Here is a 20,293-nt window from a genome sequence, read left to right as displayed (position 1 = left end):
GGCCCACACTCCACGTGCACAATGCCAATCTCAGCTCATAAGCCGAGTCCTACTGATCCTCGACTCATAAGTCGAGCCTTACAAGCCTTCGACTTATAAGTCCAAGCTTTAGGACCCTCGACTTATAAGACGAGTCTTTCAAAGTCCAATATGCCCTTGACTAATAAGTCGATCCCTATTTAACACTCTAATAACCCTCTGGTTCATAAACCGAGCTTCCCAGTCACAATAGACAATCACATATCTCATATAACGTACATATCAACAATTATAATGCATTATAATACATTCAAACAACAGTCATAGGCATAATCATAATTATGCGCATTTCAGTGTACTTAACCAGATATTCACAACATAATTATAATCATGTTCATTAACAGGGCCAACACCTTAATCATATCTTTATTCAACATTGCTTAAGCTCTAATCACACATTCACATAATGGGTGCAGTTTTCTTACCTTCGATCTGAATGCAAGTTACTAGCGACGCCCTTTGAGTACGATCCCTGATTCGAGCCCTTAGCGCAGACCTAGTCACAACCACAATAAGGAATTCCATCAACAACAGAAGAATAAAAGCTTCCAGATCAAATCCTAGCCTCTGGGACGTCGAATTCCACTCAATAAGGAAGTAGAATCGACCCTGGGCCCAAATGGTTAAGTTCCCGTCCTAAAAACCCCATTAGGGACAAAAATCCCCTTAAGGGCCGCGACCCTAAGGACCCATGCTGCGGCCCACCTCTAAGTCAGAGGCTTGGCCTCCCTGGAAAACCAACACACGCCATGGCCCGCCTCTGCCTCCGAGTCCTCCTGGCTCCTTCTTGCTCCATAGGGCCGCGACATACCAAGAACAAGGCCGCGGCCTAGCCCTTCGAACCCAGAATTTCTAGGTTTTTCCCTTAGCCGAACCCAACTAAAACCACTCAATTCCATCCTAATCTTCCAACTCAATTCCCATAATGAACACAACCCTTTCCAACAACAAAACCTAGCTGATTACCAGATTAAAACTCATCAATAATCTCAAAACTCATCTTCACAACTATCAAGCATGCAAAACTCAAACTTTAATCAAAACCACAGAAACTTCATAATTGAATCTGCATTAAAGACCTTACCTCTGCTATGTTGATCCTCTTGAGCTAATCCTCTAGTTCCCCAAGCTTAATACCTTGATTCCTAGGCTTGATCACCAATTTTTCCCCAAAAATCCTAAAGCTTCATGAAAACAGAGAAAACGAGGGAGAGAGAAAAGGTAAGCTGTTGAGACTTCTTTCCTTTAGTTTCCTTAACCATCTCAGAGACTCCCAGCCCACCAAACTCTATACTTAGACAGAAATGACTATTTTTCCCCTTGCCCTTAGCCTATTCTTCATATGCTCTCAAGGGCAATGTTGTCATTTGACTCATATCCCGCTATTCACAACTTATGTCCTATAATTCCCGTTACTTCAATATTCTCACATGGTTACCAAATAATTTCCCATTACCCACTAATTCCCGGTAATGTTCTAAATTACTAAAAATGCCCCTAAGCTCACCCCGAGCTCGGGTATAAAACCCCGTTGTGACTTTTCTGCTAACTTGCTCATCAGGATCGCCTCACGTCGAGTAACCCAAATATATCCACATAATAATGTGGTCTCAATCACACACACATATTTGCATTTATACCCTGAACGGGTCAAATGACTAAAATACCCTTCTTATAAGAAACGAGCCACATACACATACTTAATATTTCTAACATACAAGCATAATAATATTATAATATAATTCACATAATTACACAATTATTGCCTCCCGGCCCCCTAATCCAGGCACTAAGCCACATTAGGAAATTTGGGATGTTATAACTATCCCCTCTTTATAGGAATTTCGTCCTCAAAATTTTACAAACACAACCCGAGATACTGGTCCCGCATGATTAATTCCAACTCCTAGGTTGCTTCCTCGACCTTGCTGTTCCTCCACAATACCTTTACTAAAGGTATGGTTTTATTCCTTAGGACCTTGTTCTTTCTGTCTAATATCTGTCTAATATCTGAACTGACTGTTCTTCATAGGAGAGATCTGTCCGGAACCCCATCTTCTCATAACTCAACACCTGAGTCTCATCTAATACGTGTTCCCTCATCCTAAAAATATAACATACCTTATATACAGCCAACTCCGCCGTAGATAAGGCCAATCTATAGGTCACCTGACCGATCCTCTCCAAGATTTTGAATGGTCCCACAATATCTAGATAATCCTCTCTGATTTATCATCAGTTTGATAAGCTATACTACACTTCAATTGTGTATCCATCGCCTTCTATATCCTTCCCCAAAACTTGGAAGTAATGATAGAGTCCTTATCTGATGGGATGAACCTCAAAGTCTCGTGAATGCGTACGATCTCTCTCCCACAAAGATCTGTATACTAGCCAAATATGTTGTTCGTCCTTACTGATTAAAGTGACCTAAATCTGTATACTGGTCCATAATGATCCCAAGCTGAATCATGCTGTCCCACTACCCTCGGCGATCCCATCATGAAACCTGTTGTGATGCCCTCCTACCGCACAGTCCTTAGCTATTCCAGCTAGAACATCCCCTCTTTTTTTCCCAGTTGGGGGTCTCTTACCCCTATTTCCTTGATCCTCTCTAAAAGAATAAACTACAGCATAGTGTTTGACTAACTTGTCCACCAGTAACTTTATTCCAGCTCTGGTTGTACTCTTCAACTGACGTGATGCATAGGCAACCACCTTTTCTGTTCTTGGAAGCTGTTCTCGCACTTTTCTGACCATGCATAGTTCACTAATGAAGTAACTATCCTTGAGAATCCTCCCATCAAACACATGTAGTATCCTGCCCTATCAAAGGAAACTCTCGGTCTTCAGGGCATTCCTTGTCCTTGGACAATCTTTGACTGAGAGTATACCAAAATATCATCGATAGAGATGATCTCAAATCGATTTAAAAATCCCTTGAACACTGTGTTCACCAAATCCATAAGTGTTATCGAGGCATTAGTCCACCCAAGTGACATAATCCAGAACTCATAATTCCCGTATCTGATACAAGAAGTCACTGTTTGAATAATTTCCCCCCTGATCCTTAGCTGGTATTAACCAGGTCGAAGATCCACCTTGGAGAACACCATCTTACCCAGTAACTGAATCTTTAATTTCCTCAACTCTACTAGAGCTCTTCAATATGGTGCCCAGTCACCGCCTCATCCTTGACATTGATTCAATAACAAACCCTATCTATCTGTGTAGAGGTAATTATGATAAATTCTCAGAAAACACATCCAAAAAGTAATCGACTAATCTAGTCCGCTATGGTCCCACTGGCACAACTTGAGTGGCAATCACCACACTAGCTACGACTCTTATGCACCCTCTTTGCAATCAGTCACTAGCTCTAAGTACATGTATCATAGGTATAGGGTCCATGCACAGTGCCAACAATTATAGAAGGGGTCCTCTTCCTGAGACCAAAAGGTTACCATCAAGTCAGCCATAGCCAACTGACAATTCTCTACCATCCACTACCGCAGATAATATCTTGACCCATCTCCTGATAACTTCTAACTCCTCAGCAGGAAACAAGGTTCCAAAACCATTACATAATATTCCCAGTATGGCACCTCCTGCACAGAATACACTCTAAGAAATGCTCTCCAGGTCTCACCGCCACCTTGGTGGCCTAGTAGCACGTCTTGCAGCCTCCTATCTGGCCTTATAGTTGAAGGTATATCCGGAGTCCTTCTCTTTAGATCATAATGGCCTATGGCTCCACAAAACCCACAAATGGAAGTCTCAGCCTTCTAAAATCCCTCCTGGCTGTACTCTAACGCCAGATCTCTCTCACTTTTTTTTTTCTGCACTTTTAGTTGTGTGTGTCTTCTCAATGACCCGTGTATCAATAGTTACTCCTAACGTAGTAGTGATGTGAACATCCCGAGCTATCATAGACGATAGCCCCTAGAGAAACCTCCCCTACTAGTCCCATTTATGGACACTAAACCGCCAGCAACCTTAGCCAATTTGTCGAACTCAAAGCATATTCGGACACCGCCATGCTACCTTAAAGTAACTTGTTGAACTCTTCATCCCTCGCAGCTTTGACTGTGTCATTCTCGTATTTCTCGTTGAACAAAACTCTAAATCCTTCTGATTCCTTAATGTTTACTATCTTGGTCTGGGATGCCACCTCCCGCCTGACCCCGTGAAGTCCAGAATGGTGGTTATCATGACCATCCACTGTTCAACCTTTAATGGGCCTGAACTACTCTAAAACTAGAGGGTGTTGCTTCCTAAACCTCCCATACAGGGTTTCCCATCCATCTCCCCCTACCTGGGGCTATATTACCATTGGTATTCCTAGCTGTGACACCGCCAGTACTGCGGACTATGGGTTCCCTGCTAGAACCTACTGTGTCTCAAGAGACAAATCTCATCCCCTACTTCAACATCCTGATTCGCTTAATAGCAAACAACTGTTGCCAGTTCTCTGGGCTGGCAGTGGGCCCTGGCCCTAGTCATCCTCTTCCTTAGCCTACATCTCTTGGCCGATCAACTTCCAGACCTTCGAGGAAACATATTGATATCTAACCCACTCTACAGTGATCAAGCCGACCGTTAAGTAAGTAATAACTATAGCTCTTGCCGCCCAATGGTCCAAAACCAAACAACCAAATAGATGCAATGCTAATAAACACGACTACACAATATATTCAACCAAGGTGCTAATAAGCAATTCCCGATATTTATCACCAAATTGCAACACTAATAAGCATTTATGTCATTCATAAGCAATAACAATACAAATAAGCATGTTCAAGCATTTACACATTTATAGCAATGCTATTAAGCACGTTCTTTAATCTATGCTGTTACTAACAATGCTAATAAGAATTTCATGGCCTACATACAATTAACATAGCTAATAAGCGTTTCTTTAACTTTTATAACCAATCATAGCGCTAATAAGCATTTCAATAACTTCCACATACGGAAATCATGCTAATTAGCAAGTCAGTTTATATTCACGCTCAATCAGGGTGCTAATAAGCACAAAATTGATTTACCCATAGCCTAAACTACATCAAAACAGCCACAAATTGCATCAATCATCAAAGATTCATACACAAATCCAAGAGTGTATTCGAAAAGGGGTTTCATCACATACAAGAGTTTAACAAGCTTTTATGTAAATTTTAGAGTTTAAAAAGCTTACCAATGGAGATGAGGAAGAAGAACTTACCCAAATATCTTGAAGAGGTGTTAATTTCTTGAAGAATCCTTGGATTTGCTTGAAGAAGATTGGAGTCCTTCTTGGAGTTCTTGGAAGATTTCGGCTAAGAGGAGAGGGACCTTGAAGGTTTCGGCCAAGAGAAAAATGAGTAGTTTGTGAGCCCTCTTTTTTGCTTATGAATTGTGAGCATCTATGGGTCTATTTAAAGGAAGAGAGTGGAGATTTTCACTTACCCTTAGACTCTTGAAATTATTTTTGCTATTCTCTCCCCCATGATTGGGAGCAGTTAACTACAATGATCGTGGTATGGTAAGATGTCGTGGTTTGTTTGCAAAGGTGGGAGAATGTGTAAAGTCAGTTTTCTCTTTTTATGCCGTCAGCAGTTGAGAAAAAGTTTATTATGTGAGAATATCATATAATAAACTTGGGGGGCAAATGTTATCCCCAAAATTTGAATACGATGACGTGGCAATAAAAGTGACAAGTGGCAATAAATGGTTGGTTCAAAGGTTTGAGATTAATCTTGTGATATTACTGGACATGAAAATTATTTATCTGGTTTGGAAGTGATCTGATCGACCTGGAAGAATTTCTGTCCGACCAGTAAAGATTTTTGACTGACCAGTCATCTGTTTTGGTCGACCAGTCATTCGTTTTGGCCGACCAGTCATCAAGTGTATCCGGTCATTCAGAAGTTTTGCCTAACCGGAAGGGTGCTTTGGCCGACCAGTCTCACTTCAAGGAGTGAAGTTGGCCGACCAGACAGATCATCATTATGCAGCGAAATTTCAGTAACGACTTTAGCTAGAATTAGTGGTACCCACAGTGGGAATCTCTCAGATTATCCCAAAGAAATTGCATATTGTTGTATTTTAAATTTAATTATTAATTAAATATTGGTTAGAGCAACTGAATTATCCCGATTATGAGGGATTTTGATTTGTACGATCCTGAGCCTATAAATAAAGAGCTCATGGCATCATTAAAGGGAGTCGAATTTTGATTTCCCTGAGAGAGCATTTGTATTCTGAGAGAAATCTTGTATTTTTTCATTTACACTTAACAAACTCAGTTGACACAGGTTCATCTGATCTTGAGTGTAGATTTATATATCACAACTCTAAGTGGATTAGGCTATTACCAACATATTGGGGCTGAACCACTATAAAATCATCAGTGTCATATTTTCTCTTGAAGGTTTATTGTAGTTTTGACATCTACTCGTCGTTGGCCAAAATCGTGGTCAACACTATCACCTTTCTGTCTTGCATCAATACACACCCCAAACCCTGTCTGGAAGCATCACAATAAACCATAAACTTCTCATTCTCTGACGGCAGACTCAATACTGGAGCGGTGATCAGTCGCTGCTTCAATTCCTTGAAACTGTTCTCACACCTGTCTATCCACACAAACTTAGTCTTCTTTTGCATCAATTCAGTCAATGGTGTGGCTATCCTGGAGAACCCCTTGACGAACCGCTGGTAGTACCCTACCAATCCCAAGAAGCTCCTAACTTCTGCTACACTGCTCGACCTAGGCCAATCTCTCACTGCCTCAATCTTGCTTGGGTCAACCAAAATCCCCTCCTTACTAATAATATGGCCTAGAAATGTTACCTGGCCAAAACTCACACTTGCTGAACTTAGCATACAGCCTATGCTCTCTCAACCGCTGTAATACCAGGCGTAAATGCTGCTCATGCTCTGTCTCTCACTGGGAGTACACCAGTATGTCATCAATGAACACAATTACAAACTTATCCAAGTAGTCCTTGAAGACCATATTCATCAAACCCATAAAAGCTGCTGGGGCGTTTGTTAATCCAAAGGACATAACCAGGAATTCATAGTGTCCATATCTCGTGCGGAAAGCGATCTTTGGTATGTCCTCCTCTTTAATCCTTAACTGGTGGTAGCCTGACCGAAGGTCAATCTTAGAGAACACTGTCTTCCTTTGTAGCTGGTCAAACAAGTCATCAATCCGAGGTGGTGGGTACTTGTTCTTAATGGTCAACTTGTTCAACTCCCTGTAGTCAAGACACATTCTTAAAGATCCATCCTTCTTCTTGATGAACAGCACTGGAGCACCCCATGGCGAGAAACTTGGTATGATGAACCCCAAATCCAGTAACTCTTGCAACTGAATCTTTAATTCCTTCAACTCTGCCGGAGCCATTCTATAAGGTGTCCTAGATACTGGCTTTCCCCCTGGCACCAATTTTATAGCAAACTCGATCTCCCGCTGTGGCGGAAACCCTGACAAGTCTGGGGGAAACAAATCTAGGAACTCACATACCAATCTGGTCTCACTCGGCCCAACCGCCACACCTCTGGATGTATCCACAATATTTGCTAGGAATCCTATGCAACCTTCATGCATCAGGTCTCTAGCCTTCAGTGCCGAAATCATAGGTACTCGTGGTCCACTAACTTTCCCCACAAATACAAAGGGTACCTCCCTTTTCGGTTCAAAAGTCACAATCCTGCATTTGTAGTCCATTTTCGCCCCATACTTCGATAACCAATCCATCCCTAAGATCATATCGAAGTGATCCATCGCTAACTCAATTAGATCAACAGACGACTCTCTACTGTCTATCTCTACTGGAAATGTTCTAACCCATCTCCTAGAGACTACCAGCTCCCCAGTCGGCAATAAAGTCTAAAATCCCCTAGCATACAAAACACTAGGTCTACACAACTGATCTATCACTCTAGAAGACACAAATGAATGAGTAGCCCCCGAATCAATCAATGCAGTAAAAGAAGAACCAGCACTAGAAATCAAACCTGTCACGACTGAGGGGCTAGCCTCAGCCTCAGTCTGGGTCAAGGTGAATACTCTGGCAGGAGCGAGACTGTCGCTTTGCTTCGGCTCCTCTTTCTTGACTTATGGGCAGTACTTCTTCAAATGGTTGATACTCCCACAAGTAAAGCAGGCCCTGATCCTACACTCTTCCTGATGTCGTCGTTTGCATCGAGGACACACTGGGAAACTCCTCCAGTTGTCTCCCCCACCCCGACGACCATTGAAAGCACCTCGTGCCCTCCTATCTGAGCTAGGAGGAACGAAAGAGTCTGGGGTCTTTCTTTTCTTCTCATTGGGGCCACTACCATGACTAGATTCGGTAAAAGGAGGCATCATCCTTCGAGCATCGCGCCTAGCAGCGCCTTCTCTCCATATCTGATCCTCGGCCCCCTCAGCAATAAGGGCCTTGTCCACTACCTGTGCATAAGTGGTAGTCCCCGGATCCAAAGTTATCTTAACATCACGGGCGATCATAACATTCAATCCCCGCACAAACCGACCCCTTCGTGCCGTATCAGTTGGCACCACATCCAGTGCGAACTTTGCCAACTGGTCAAATCTCAAGGCATACTCAGTAACTGTCATACGGTTCTAAGTCAGGTTGGTAAACTCATCAACCTTCGCAGCTCAGATTGCGACACTATAATACTTCTCATTGAAAATGTTTCTGAATTCTTTCCAGGTCATAGCTGCAACATTCTTTCTTTGAGCCACCACATCCCACCAGATGTGAGCATCCTCTCTAAACATGTAGCTGGTACAAGCTACCCTCTCATTCCCTTCCACTCTCATAAAATCCAGGATGGAAGAAATCATGTTCATCCACTACTCTGCCCGCAGTGGTTCTGGTCCACCCTCGAAGGTGGGAGGATGCAGCTTCCTGAACCTTTCATACAAAGGTTCCCACCTATTCTCCACAACAAGCTGGACTGGCACTCGTGCCACAGCCTGTGGAACCTGCAACCCAATGCCCTGAGGAGGGGCCTGTTGCCTCAATTGTCGAAGCTCTTCTTCTGTTTGGTGAAGTCTAGCTTCCATCTCGACAAATAACTGTTGCCAATTCGGTAAGGCAGGTGGAGGGTCCTGACCCTGGTTGTCATCCTCAACCCTATTGTTGCGGAGTCTGATTCATCGCTGAGGCATTTCAACAATATGCCTGCAATCAATGACGCCGCTCATCAGGCATGATAACAACATCCAAATCCACCTCCCAATTCACATCAACCAAACATAACCAGCGAATTCACATAACACAGGCAACATACAATAATCAAGGGGCCATGCCCTAACATCATGCACATGTTAACACATTCATCATGCTCTATATAAAATAATCAGGCAAACAGGGCACTTAAACACACAGTCAAGCATCTAGTTCAATAATTACCAACCAACCTTGAGTCGAGCTTGTCATTGGCAGCGAGCATAAATGTTCGGTCGATCTCTAGGCACCATAAACCTTGGCTGCTCTGATACTAATTTGTAATGCCCTACTTCCTTAGAGCCGTTACTAAGTGAGTTTAAAACGTGCAAATCACTCACTAAACGAGGTTTTAGGTTAAAAGTGTAGCTAAATTGAGATAAAACCCGTTCCTAGTCATTAAATGTAAAACATTTGGTTATTCATTGAAATCTCAGAAAGTTTTACAATTGGGATCCCAAAATACTGTTTAGAAAATATTTAAAACTCAAAATACATTTAGGGTTGACCAAGCGACAAATTTCAGGTTAATACATCACATTTTCCAAAAATACCCCTGGCCGTGGTAGCCAGGTAGGCCGAACATGTACACGTCGCTTCACGCTCTTCGTACTCATGGTTGATCGACCTTTCCCTTGCCCTTACAGGCACCATAGAACACCTGTGAGCTGAAGCCCAGCAAGAAAACTCAACACAAAACAATTAACATATGCATATCTATCAGAGCATATAACAAAACAGCCACCAGGCTAAACACATAGCAACCATGTCGTCCCAGGCGCTTTACTAGGCCCTGGGTTTGCGATCTTCACTGTGAGGATGACTCCTGCATCCAATAGGGGTTTCTCCCTAATGGCTCGCACTCCGCGTTCTCAACGCCACACCCGACCCCTTGCCGTACTTGACTTTGCACTCCATGTGTTAGGGCCGCTCCCGGCCTTTGCCGTACTCGGCTTTGCACTTCACGTGCTAGCGCCCCTCCCGACCCTTACCGTACTCGGCTTTGCACTACACGTGCTTAACGCCATTCCTGGCCCCTTCCCATACTTAACTTCCTGCTGTTTTCAGCCTTCACCATTCCCAGCCTTCGTCGTTCCCGACCTTCACCATTCATTCACAAATATGCAACACATAGCATAATTTCAACAAATAAATATATACTAAACACAGAAATAGGGCTACGCCCTGCAATTTAATCACGAAGGGCCATGCCCTGCAACACAAATAATAGGGCCACATCCTGCTCTACGGGTACACAAATTTTCTTACCTGTGTCCCAAGCTTTTTGAGCACCAAAATCCCGAGCACAGTCCTCTAACCCGAGCCTCGCTAAAAACCTAGTCACAACGCATCAATAATAACCATCCATCAAGCTCTAATCCATTAAATAACTTTGGGATATAATTCTAGCCTCCGAGACCTTAGATTCTACCAATCCAGGTGGTAAAACCCTTCCCGACCCTTAACTTTTGGGTTCTCGAGCCAAAAACCTTCAATTAGCCAATACATTGAATTAGGGCCGCGACCTAGCCCCTTAAGGGCCACGACGCGCCCCAAGACAGAGGCAAAATTCCTCCCTGCTGGGAGACACAGGCCACGACATTCCCTTCCTTGGGCCACAACGCGCCTGGCAGGCAGAGGCCTCCAGCCTCCTCGACACACACGGGCCGCGGCTCGAGCCTCCAACCCAGAAAACCTCCTTTTTTCCTGCATTTTCTCGAGCCTAAACCTTAATTCTCATATTCAAATATCAATTAAAACCCAGAATCAGTCCTAGACTTCCTTCCTGCACAACTTAGATTTTATGACAATCTCATAAACAAATCCTATACTCATCAAACATACAACCAAACTAAAATCTGCCACCCATGCATACTTAAAGCTCAAGCTAGAATTTCTAACAGAAACAATCAGCATAAACTCTTACCTCAGTGATGTCTCAAGCCCTGAGCTGACTTCCCAAACCTTCAAGTTTCTAGCCTCCCAAATTCCAGCTTTGAATTCTTTAGTCTAAAATCCACAAGACCTCCTCCAAAATCCTCAAGCACCAAGAGAGAGAGAAAATCGGTGGAGAGATAGAGACTTGAGAGCTTTTGATTGATTCTATACTTATTCCAGTGTTTTCTCCAGCCACAAAGTATATATCCACTTGCCAAAAAGACTAAATTTCCCCTTAAGTTAATCTAAGTCCTCAAGTACCCCCAAGGGCAATTCAGTCATTTTTCGTGTCCTGCTAATTCCTCGAGTGTTCCTATAAATTCCAATTTAATCTCGACATATCCAAATCATTACTAAATTACTACATGTTAGTTAATAAATTCCGAACACATATTATATACCCAAAATACCCCTAGGCTCCTCCTAAGCCGGGTATTCGACCCCGTTGTGACTTTCTAGCTAACTGCTCTCTAGGACTGTCTCAGATCGTGCATCATAAATATATCATCACTTACACATGGTATCAATCACAATATACATAAATATAGCATTTATGCCCTCAACATGCTAAAATTACAAACATGCCCCTAATAACCAAATGGATCCCACATGCATATTTAATTCACCTTAACATGCATTTCTAATCACATACTCATCAAATTTACATATTAACATAATAAATCAATTATTTCCCTCTAGGCACGCTAATCAAGGCCCTAAGCCTTATTAGCAAATTTGGGACGCTACAGCGAGTATTTGAAGAATTATTATATCTAAACACCGCTTTCAGAGTGGTAGCTTAATTTCAAGTTGTTTAACTTGTTATTAAAGTTTGGTTTATGAGCTGGTTATTTTCTGACCAATCATTTATTTTTGAACAATTTTTGTTGTTTAAGACTCGTTATTACACGTTTTATCCTTTTTTAATTTACGAGTAATAAAAGAGACCACGTGCAATATGTTCTATTCTTGCTACAAATATGCATGTGTGTTAATTATTCGAACAGTGTTCAACTGGTCGGTAAAATCATGCAGTGTTCAACTGGTCGGTACGTTCAAGCAGTGTTCAACTGCTCAAATATTTTCCATATATTCTATGTGTTTCATGAGTAATTAACTGCTCGAACAGATTCAGTCAAGTAGCAAGTGACCAAGGATCTTTCAACTCTCGATCACTTGGGGGGCACATGGGGTATATTGGTATATAATTTAACACAGGCAATAAGAGCACGAGTTAAGATATTTGTTTTTAGGCTGACTTGTAAATTTTCGAAGTAAAAAAAGGCCATTAAGCTAACTTGTTTAACAAAGCTTAAGTAACTTGGAATTTTTCAAAATTTCAAGTTAGAAGCAAATATTCGTGTGACAATAAACATTATGCTCATAAAATGTTAGAGCAATAAGAGTGTGAGAAAGTATACTTAGTAGAGACTTATGAAATGTCTAGAATTTATAAGTTAGAAAACTAAGTACTCATGCGGAAATATAAGGCATTCATCAGAGTGACTTTACTATTCACAAAAAACTTATAATATTTTAAGTCTAAAAAGACTTAAAATGTTTCAAGTTAGCAAAGAAAAGTAAAGTATAAATGCCAACAACTCGGCCGTACGAGAAAAATATCAAGGCTGCTAAGCAGCAATTGTCTTCACAAAAGTATAAGGAAAAAAAGAGTAAATTACTGGCTAGGTACAACGTTTTGCTGGTCAGGTGCAAAGTTTTCCTAGTCGAGAGAACATATACAACTTCCCTGGTCGGCTAAGCATGCATCACTAGTCGAGTAGGAAACTCCGTGGTTGGATAGGATGCTCTCTGGTCGGCTAAGAGTGTCTACTGATTGGGTACACTAGTCTCTGGCTGGTCTACACCGTCGTCAACATCCAGGACCCACTCTGGTCAGAATGATAGAGCAGGAGAGGTAGGCACAGTGCCAGCTGGAAGAGCTTCCTCCTCAGCGACCTTGGCTTTGCATTTGGAAAGTTCTTCAGCCTTTGCTTCTTCAGAGAGAAATTCGAGGTTGAGAGGCTTGATTAACTTCCAAATATGATAGAAGCAGTTGAAGCAGATTTCTTCATAACAATCCAGATCAGTTTCCTTTTCCTATTTCAGCTCTTCATTCTCTTGAGTCTTCTTCTTCAGCTGGTTGATCAATGTCTTATTGGCCTGGACTTGCTTGCTGTTCTCATCAACCAACTCCTTCAACAATCTATCTCGGTCAGCAATTATTTTCTCAGCCTGTTCAGTCTTTTCTTGGAGATCTTTCTCAGACTTAGTCAGACTTTCAATCTTTGCCTGGACTTCCATCAATTGATCATTCAAGATCTTGACTAGCTCCTTATAGTTGACTGCTCGGCGTTGAGCATGACTAATAGTTATGAGTCCTTGGAGTAAATAACCGAAAAAGTATTCAGAATAAGAACAATCAATAAGAAAGTGAGTGTTTCTGATAAGATGCTGACACTCATAATGTGAGCAAGGCCATTGTGAAGGAAAACTTCAATGCTTTACCAAGGTAGAGTCTCGAAGGTTTGAATTGTCATTGAATGGTGGAGAGTATGGTCTAGTAACTCTTTGTCGTACTCACCAGCAATGCAAAGGGGCTCGCTTAAGCAGACTGATCGGGTAGTTTGTAGGCTGGCAGAAGAAAGAATAGATGGAGGAGTCAAGCGTGGGATAGTGACTAACTGATTGGATGGTCTCCCCTGGTTAGGCGGTGTAGTCCTCACAACCTTGCTTAGAGGATTCAAGCTGCTCCCTTCATCAGTTTTCCTCTTTTGGGCAGAGGTAGTGTTGAACTGCTTAAACATGTCTGGATCTGCAAAAAAGTAAAGCAAAAGTCCGGTCAGTGAAAACGAGAAATAAATATAAGTGAATGAAAATTTTTACTGTGACCACATGACTCTACAGACTTTTATCACAATCATTCTAAAAATGTAATTATGGTTACTGTTAGTAAAACCTGAATTCAGAATTTCATCGAAAATGTCATCCTCATCTTCCGATGATGAGCTGTCTTCTCTAAGGAGCTCGATGGTTTTTCCTTTCCCAGGCCTAATAGGTAAGGTAGGTTGGTGAGAATTTTCAAGAAGAGGCTCTCTAATGATGAGACCACTTGGTTGGCGTGGTTGAGGCGATGGTTCAGGAGAAAACTGGCCAGTCACTACTTCAGTATTGGCATTAGACTGATCAGTCGAATTTGCTTCATCAGTAGTGTTGTCCACAACAATGTCTTGGTTGTTTTGTAACAACCCTGCCAATTGAAGATTCTCCAAGGTGACCAACTGCTTAACATCCTTCTCCTCAATGGGCATATTAGCGAGATCCTCTGCCCAGAAATGCATTTCCCTGGTTGGGAAAGGTTGATCAAAAGGGCTTGCATGCATAAAAGCAAGGTTGTTGGCTTTGATGTCTGGAGTAAGAAAGTATTCCATATAATACTTTCCAGGTTTCGATTTATGGGAAATGCCATGAAGGTACTTAATCCTTTTTTGCCTATGAAAGAGGTGGAAAAACATGTATTCTTGTGGCTGGGGTTAGTCCTAAGATCGAACAAATGGTGTACGTCATGAGGGGTAGGTGTGTTCCAACCCTGGAAGTGGTAGAGAATGTATAAGGAAGACAAGGCTTGTATCTCGTTTGGAGCAATCTGGAAGGGAGAAATATTAAAGTAATCCGCTATCGACCTAAAGAAAGGATACAAAGGGATGGTAGCTCCCACATAAATGTGATACCTAGACCAGGCACAATAGGCACCACTAGGATTATTGGCTCTCTGGTATGGGTGCGGGCATACCACATTCACTCCTTCAAGACCCAAAGTCTGAATGTGTTTATCAAACATTTTGGAGTTTAGCTTAGAAGCCTTAGCTACGAACCATGAAGGCACACAATCTTCTTCTTTCCTTGGTTTGAGTGTAGCAGTTTGTTGGATTTCTGTGGCAAAAGTCTCGGTAACCTTTCTCTTAGGTTTACTAGTATTTCAAGCTTGGTGAGGATTCTTTGAAGAGGCTTCAGTCTCAACTTCTTCTAATAAATTATCTCCCACAAAGGGCATTCGTTCCACCACCTTTTGCGTTGCTCTACGAGTTACTTAGGGATCTTGTTCTTGAGGGAATCGATTGGAATTTTTCACCCTCATTGGTTGATGTTGACGTTGCTGCTTAAGGAATTGATCTTCGTGAAGGAAGTATAAAGTTGATCGCGGAAGGATTTTCTTGAGATGACAAGACGGCCTTTCGGAGTTCATTTTCTTGGAGATTTGGAAGAATAATCATTGCTCGGAAATGTATCACTTGAAGCGGGAGATGAGGAATCAAAGTTTGTTTGGTTTTCACCTCCCCTGTAGTTGAAATGATTCATCTACAAAAAATTACAGGGAGGTGAGTAAACCAAACAGAAAATGAATGCAAAGTGAAAATATTTACTGCCCAGTGAAAAAAATTTCTAAGCAGTGAAAACATTTTACTGTCCAGATAAAAATGTATGAGAGCAATAGTGATAATTTGATGCAATTCAGGAAGGAAATTTTTTTTGGTCACACGGCACAATTCAAGGCCAAGTCGATCGGGGTTATGTATTCTTGTGCTTGGGTGGTGCTTGGGTCCCAAGAATGGGCACATACCCGAGCGGCTAGGTTTGTGGCGTAGCAGATGTGAGGGTTCCAAGAGTAGGCGTGTGTTCCGAGCGGATAAAAGTATCTGAGCAGTTTGGAAGACTTTCGGGCCAAAAAATTTCCGAGGGGCTAAGACCACTCGACCAGTAGAGCATCTTCGAGGAGCCAAGAATGCCCGAGCGGCTAATGGCATCCGATCAGGTTCATGAAATTTTTTGCCTTTCTCATGGCAAAATATTCTGAGCAGTCAAAACATATTCGATCGGCCAAAGTATGACCAAGTAATAGATACCCGATTGGTTGAGCATTTCCGAGGACCCAAGACACCGCAAGGTGATTTCTGAGGAGCTAGGAAATTTTCAAGCAACACAAGTTACATCCGATCAGGATAAAACCAACAATGTACAAACGAAGATCTAACTAATGAAAAGTCAACCGAGCAGCTTGGATGGTTCCGAGTAGCTAAGGAGGTATCCGAGTGGTTTGGAAAAATTTTGAGGGGCCAAGAATGCCCGAGCAGCCAAGGAACCCGATCGGAGCAAGCCAGTCCGAGTGGTAGAATGCCTACCCGATCGGTCACACACACGAATCCAAGCAATGATTTGTTTTTTTTAAATATTATCACTCGGCAAGCACAAATTCACTAAAAAACGTGGGGCACAAACACGTTTTCCTATTCATGGAGTACAACAACAAGATCAAAGAGGGAATTTCAAGGGTTTCAAAAGGTTTCAAGAAAACTTCAAGTCATACAAATCCATGAACCCAAATATGAAATAGAATATAGAAAATCATTTTTTGGAATTTTGGGACAGAGAGAATATTAAAGTTACTGGTGAATCACCACGTGGAGGCAACTGCTAGGATATTATCTGAATTTCTAATTGACTATTCAATTTTTGGAGATTTAACTGGTTGGACTTTTATTCTTTGTGAAAGTTATTGTCCGGGCGGAAGCTTTTGGACGACCTCAAAAACATTTTGCTAGAGAAAAAAATTATCATATGAGTAAATAATATTATAAACTTGGGGGGCAAATGTTATCCCTAAAATTTCAGTTTGATGACGTGGAGATCAGAAGTGACACGTGGCAGTGCATGATCATCAAGCGATACATTACTGGTCAATAAATGTGTTGACCAAGGGGGGTGCAAAGGTTAGAAAAATTATCTACAGAGTTGTGATATCGCTGGTCGGAAGATGGTTTTATCTGGTTAGGAAGATGTTTACTCGAACAGGTAAGAATTTACCTAATTAGGAAATAATTTACCCGCTGGATAAGAATTTAACTGGTCAGGAGGGAGTCTTACCTGACCAGACACATCAGAAGGGGTGTTTGTTCGACCATGAATGGGTTTAACTGGTCAGGAAACGATTTACCCTACCGGATAAGAATTTTGTTTGGTCAGGAAGGTGTTTTACCCGAGCAGTTACCTTAGAAAGGGGTTTCACCCGAGCAGTTACCTTAGAAAGGGGTTTCACCCGACCAGTTACATCAGAAAGGGGTTTTACCCGACCAGTTACATCAGAAATGGGTTTCATCCCACCAGCTATGTCAAATTGAGGGTGTAGTTGACCGCATGAGTTAGAATCTCAGGAATTAACTGTCTAGTGACTTTTTTTACAAAACCTCAGTAACAAATTCAACCCGAATCGCTCGCAACTACCGTGCAAATCTCTCAAATATCCCGAAGTAATAGCTATATTGTTGTAATTTGAATTTGTTTATTATTTTATTAATTTAAGTTGGTTGAAACAACCAAGGACCCTGTCAAAACGGGATATTTTTCATGTACGATCCATGAGCCTATAAATAAAGAGCTCATGGCATCATTGGGGGGATCTAATCTTTTTGAGACTGGAAAAACTATCTAGTTTTGAAACTTCGGGACCGTTACTTGGGGCATTTTGGGAGCATTTTCTGAGAGTTTAGAGAGAGAAATGTTGTACTTTCCTACTTACACTTGAGAAACTCAGTTGACTCAGGTTCATATGATCTCAAGTTTAGGCTACATATATCATAACTCCAAGTGGATTAGGCTATCACCAACAAATTGAGGCTGAACAACTATAAAATTGTTTGTGTCGTTATTTTCTAATTCAAGGCTTACTATCATTTTGACGTCTACTCTTCGTTGGCCAAAATTGTGGTCAACATATGTTTACTGTGAAATTGGTCCCCTTTCCATCATGAACTTGATATTATATTGGGTTGAAAGGCAAGACCTGAAAATATTTTTGTCATGAATTATAATAAAATAATAAACATTTTATGTACAATTAACATTGAAGATAACCTGTTCCCCCTCTGTGTAGCTTATTTTTTTTTTTTGGATGTTACGTAAGGTAACTGGTTACCAACCACTGACAAATTAAAGAATAGTAAGAATAAGTTTAGTTGCATACCTCATACTTCATTTTCGAAACAATGTCATGTCTCAACTCATTTTCTGTTGTTGTAGAGACTTTTGTGAATGTTCCATTTGCATTATTTGAGTTGTTCCAAACCCACTTTTGAGCCAAACTTCTAAGGCATTCAACCAAGATATCATCATGTTTGCGTTGAGTGATTCCATGATGTTGGATGTCATCATGGTGTATCTTTTTGTTGGTGAGTATGATCTTGCCCAAGTTTCAAACTTGGCTTTCTCTAAATAGGGTTTAATGCCTCTGTCAAGTCTATCAAGGCCTCTCATGTAGTGTTCACATTCTGTTTTTGTGTATGCTTTTGCTGCTGTAATGAAATTCATTTGTAGCTCTTCTCCATGGCTTCCATACTTGCTTTTCAAATTATTGAGCAAGTGAAACATGCAAGCTCCATAGAAAGCATTTGGGTACACCATATGTACTGCATTGTCTATGCTCTTGTGTCTGTTAGAAACAACAGCCAATCCTTTGAAGGTAACTAGTTACTTTAATAAGATACTAAAAGAAATAGCATGTATGTGTGTATTAGGTTTGGGTAACCAGTTCCTTTTTCTATGTAAACAAGAATATATAATTGAAGCTATCATACCTTTGGGTTCTCCATACGTGTCTCTCAATTTGGAGAAAAACCAAAGCCACGAGTTATCATTTTCAGAGTCTGCTATTCCAAAAGCCAAGACAAAAATGTTGTTGTTTGAATCTAATGTTGATGCTGAAAATAGGGTACCGCCATGTGCATTTTTCAAGAAAGTTCCATCAACAACAATTATAGGCCTCAAGTATCTCCAACCCTTGATTGAGTTAGAGAAAGCTATGTATATGTATTTGAATCTATCTTCCTTGTCTGTGAGTAGGTGTGCTATTGTTCCTGGATTTTCTTGCTTCAACATGTAAAGATACATTGGAAACTTTTGATATGAATCATCGGGGTTCCCTCTTACTAGATGCAAAGCTTTCTCTCTCGATCTCCATGCTTCTGTGTATCCCATGGTTACTCCAAAGTTATCATTCATGTCATTCATGATGTCATTTGGAGTATAATTTCTTTTGATTGACTTGTACATATTCTTTGTTAACTCACCAATTACGATGCTTTTTGCTTGTCTATGGCCCTCCATAAAACTTTCAACAAAGCAAGTGTGATTTGGAATGAATTTTCGTCCCTTGAATAAATCTTGATTTCTGTACTACGATGCTCTCACAAACCAGCTGCATGTGTCATTTGCGCAGGTAACCACGTACTCTCTCGGTTCTGATCTTTTTGTTTTGAATTGGAAGTTATGTTGCATGGCATAGTAGCTAAAAGTTGATTTGATTGTATTCTTGTCCTTGCTCTATTGTGTTGACTCTGTCATTAGATATTACTACTTGGATTTCCTCCAAATTCTTTTTTCTTTTTGTATTGTCTTCAATTATGAAATCGGCTACTTCTTCAGCAAGGTGAGGTATGTATGCCACATTGATGCCCTCATTTGTTGTGCTTGACATTCCTTCTTCTAGTAACATCTGTTCATTGATGGAAGTTTTGTTTGCTTGCATTAATAATGTCCTCACCTCCATTTCTTCTGCTATAGCTTTCTAATTTGCTAGTAGAAGAATGTTATTTTCATTGCTTGATTCTTGAACTATAGTGACACACAATGGTAAGTCTGTTAATTTTACAGCAATTTTTTTCTTTATTTCCATGTAGAACAACACTAAATTGTCTGTTTCAACCTTCATTGGTGGTGTTCCTTTGGCTACTTGACAATAAACTTCAATAGTTGCTCTTGTTTCCTTTATCTCCTCTTTTATCAAATTCACCAAGTTGTCAAGAGAACAATTTGGTGGAATCAATATCCTAGTCATTGTGTACCCTTCGTACTCATTTTTTTCATTCCACTTGCCTCCAAATTTAACCAAAGAAGTAGTATTGTCCATACCTGCAAAATTTGGAAATTTTTTAAGGAGTTAGTTGGTTGTAACTGGGGAAGGTAACTGGTTACCTTAGTCTGTAATCACATACCTTACTGAAACACTTAATTGAAAATATTGACTGTTTTTCAAGTTA

The 20,293-nt window shown here is 41.0% G+C and overlaps 1 protein-coding gene across 1 annotated transcript; it reads right to left on the bottom strand.

Annotated features, from left to right (window-relative positions):
• Positions 1 to 18,254: 18,254 nt before the first annotated feature.
• LOC133800091 (uncharacterized) lies at positions 18,255 to 19,361 on the bottom strand. The gene is made up of 3 exons (XM_062238063.1): positions 19,034 to 19,361; positions 18,833 to 18,955; positions 18,255 to 18,721 (listed from the first exon to the last, which is right to left on the bottom strand). The coding sequence occupies exons 1-3, from the start codon at positions 19,359 to 19,361 to the stop codon at positions 18,255 to 18,257; spliced, it is 918 nt and encodes a 305-aa protein (XP_062094047.1).
• Positions 19,362 to 20,293: the final 932 nt, after the last annotated feature.

This window comes from Humulus lupulus, chromosome 9, assembly GCF_963169125.1.
Source record: "Humulus lupulus chromosome 9, drHumLupu1.1, whole genome shotgun sequence".
Classification (NCBI taxonomy): Eukaryota; Viridiplantae; Streptophyta; class Magnoliopsida; order Rosales; family Cannabaceae; genus Humulus; species Humulus lupulus.
The sequence above is the reverse complement of the archived record's forward strand: the minus strand, read 5'-3'. Positions and strand labels throughout refer to the sequence as shown.

What these genes read in the sequence shown, in the direction of transcription:
- LOC133800091 (XM_062238063.1), bottom strand. Translation starts at nt 19,361, where the DNA reads ATGGAGGGCCATAGACAAGCAAAAAGCATCGTAATTGGTGAGTTAACA. An exon ending in TTTCTCTAACTCAATCAAGG is followed by an intron (nt 18,956 to 19,033) that starts GTTGGAGATACT and finishes CCCTATTTTCAG; the next exon opens with CATCAACATTAGATTCAAAC. An exon ending in CACGTATGGAGAACCCAAAG is followed by an intron (nt 18,722 to 18,832) that starts GTATGATAGCTT and finishes TAAAGTAACTAG; the next exon opens with TTACCTTCAAAGGATTGGCT.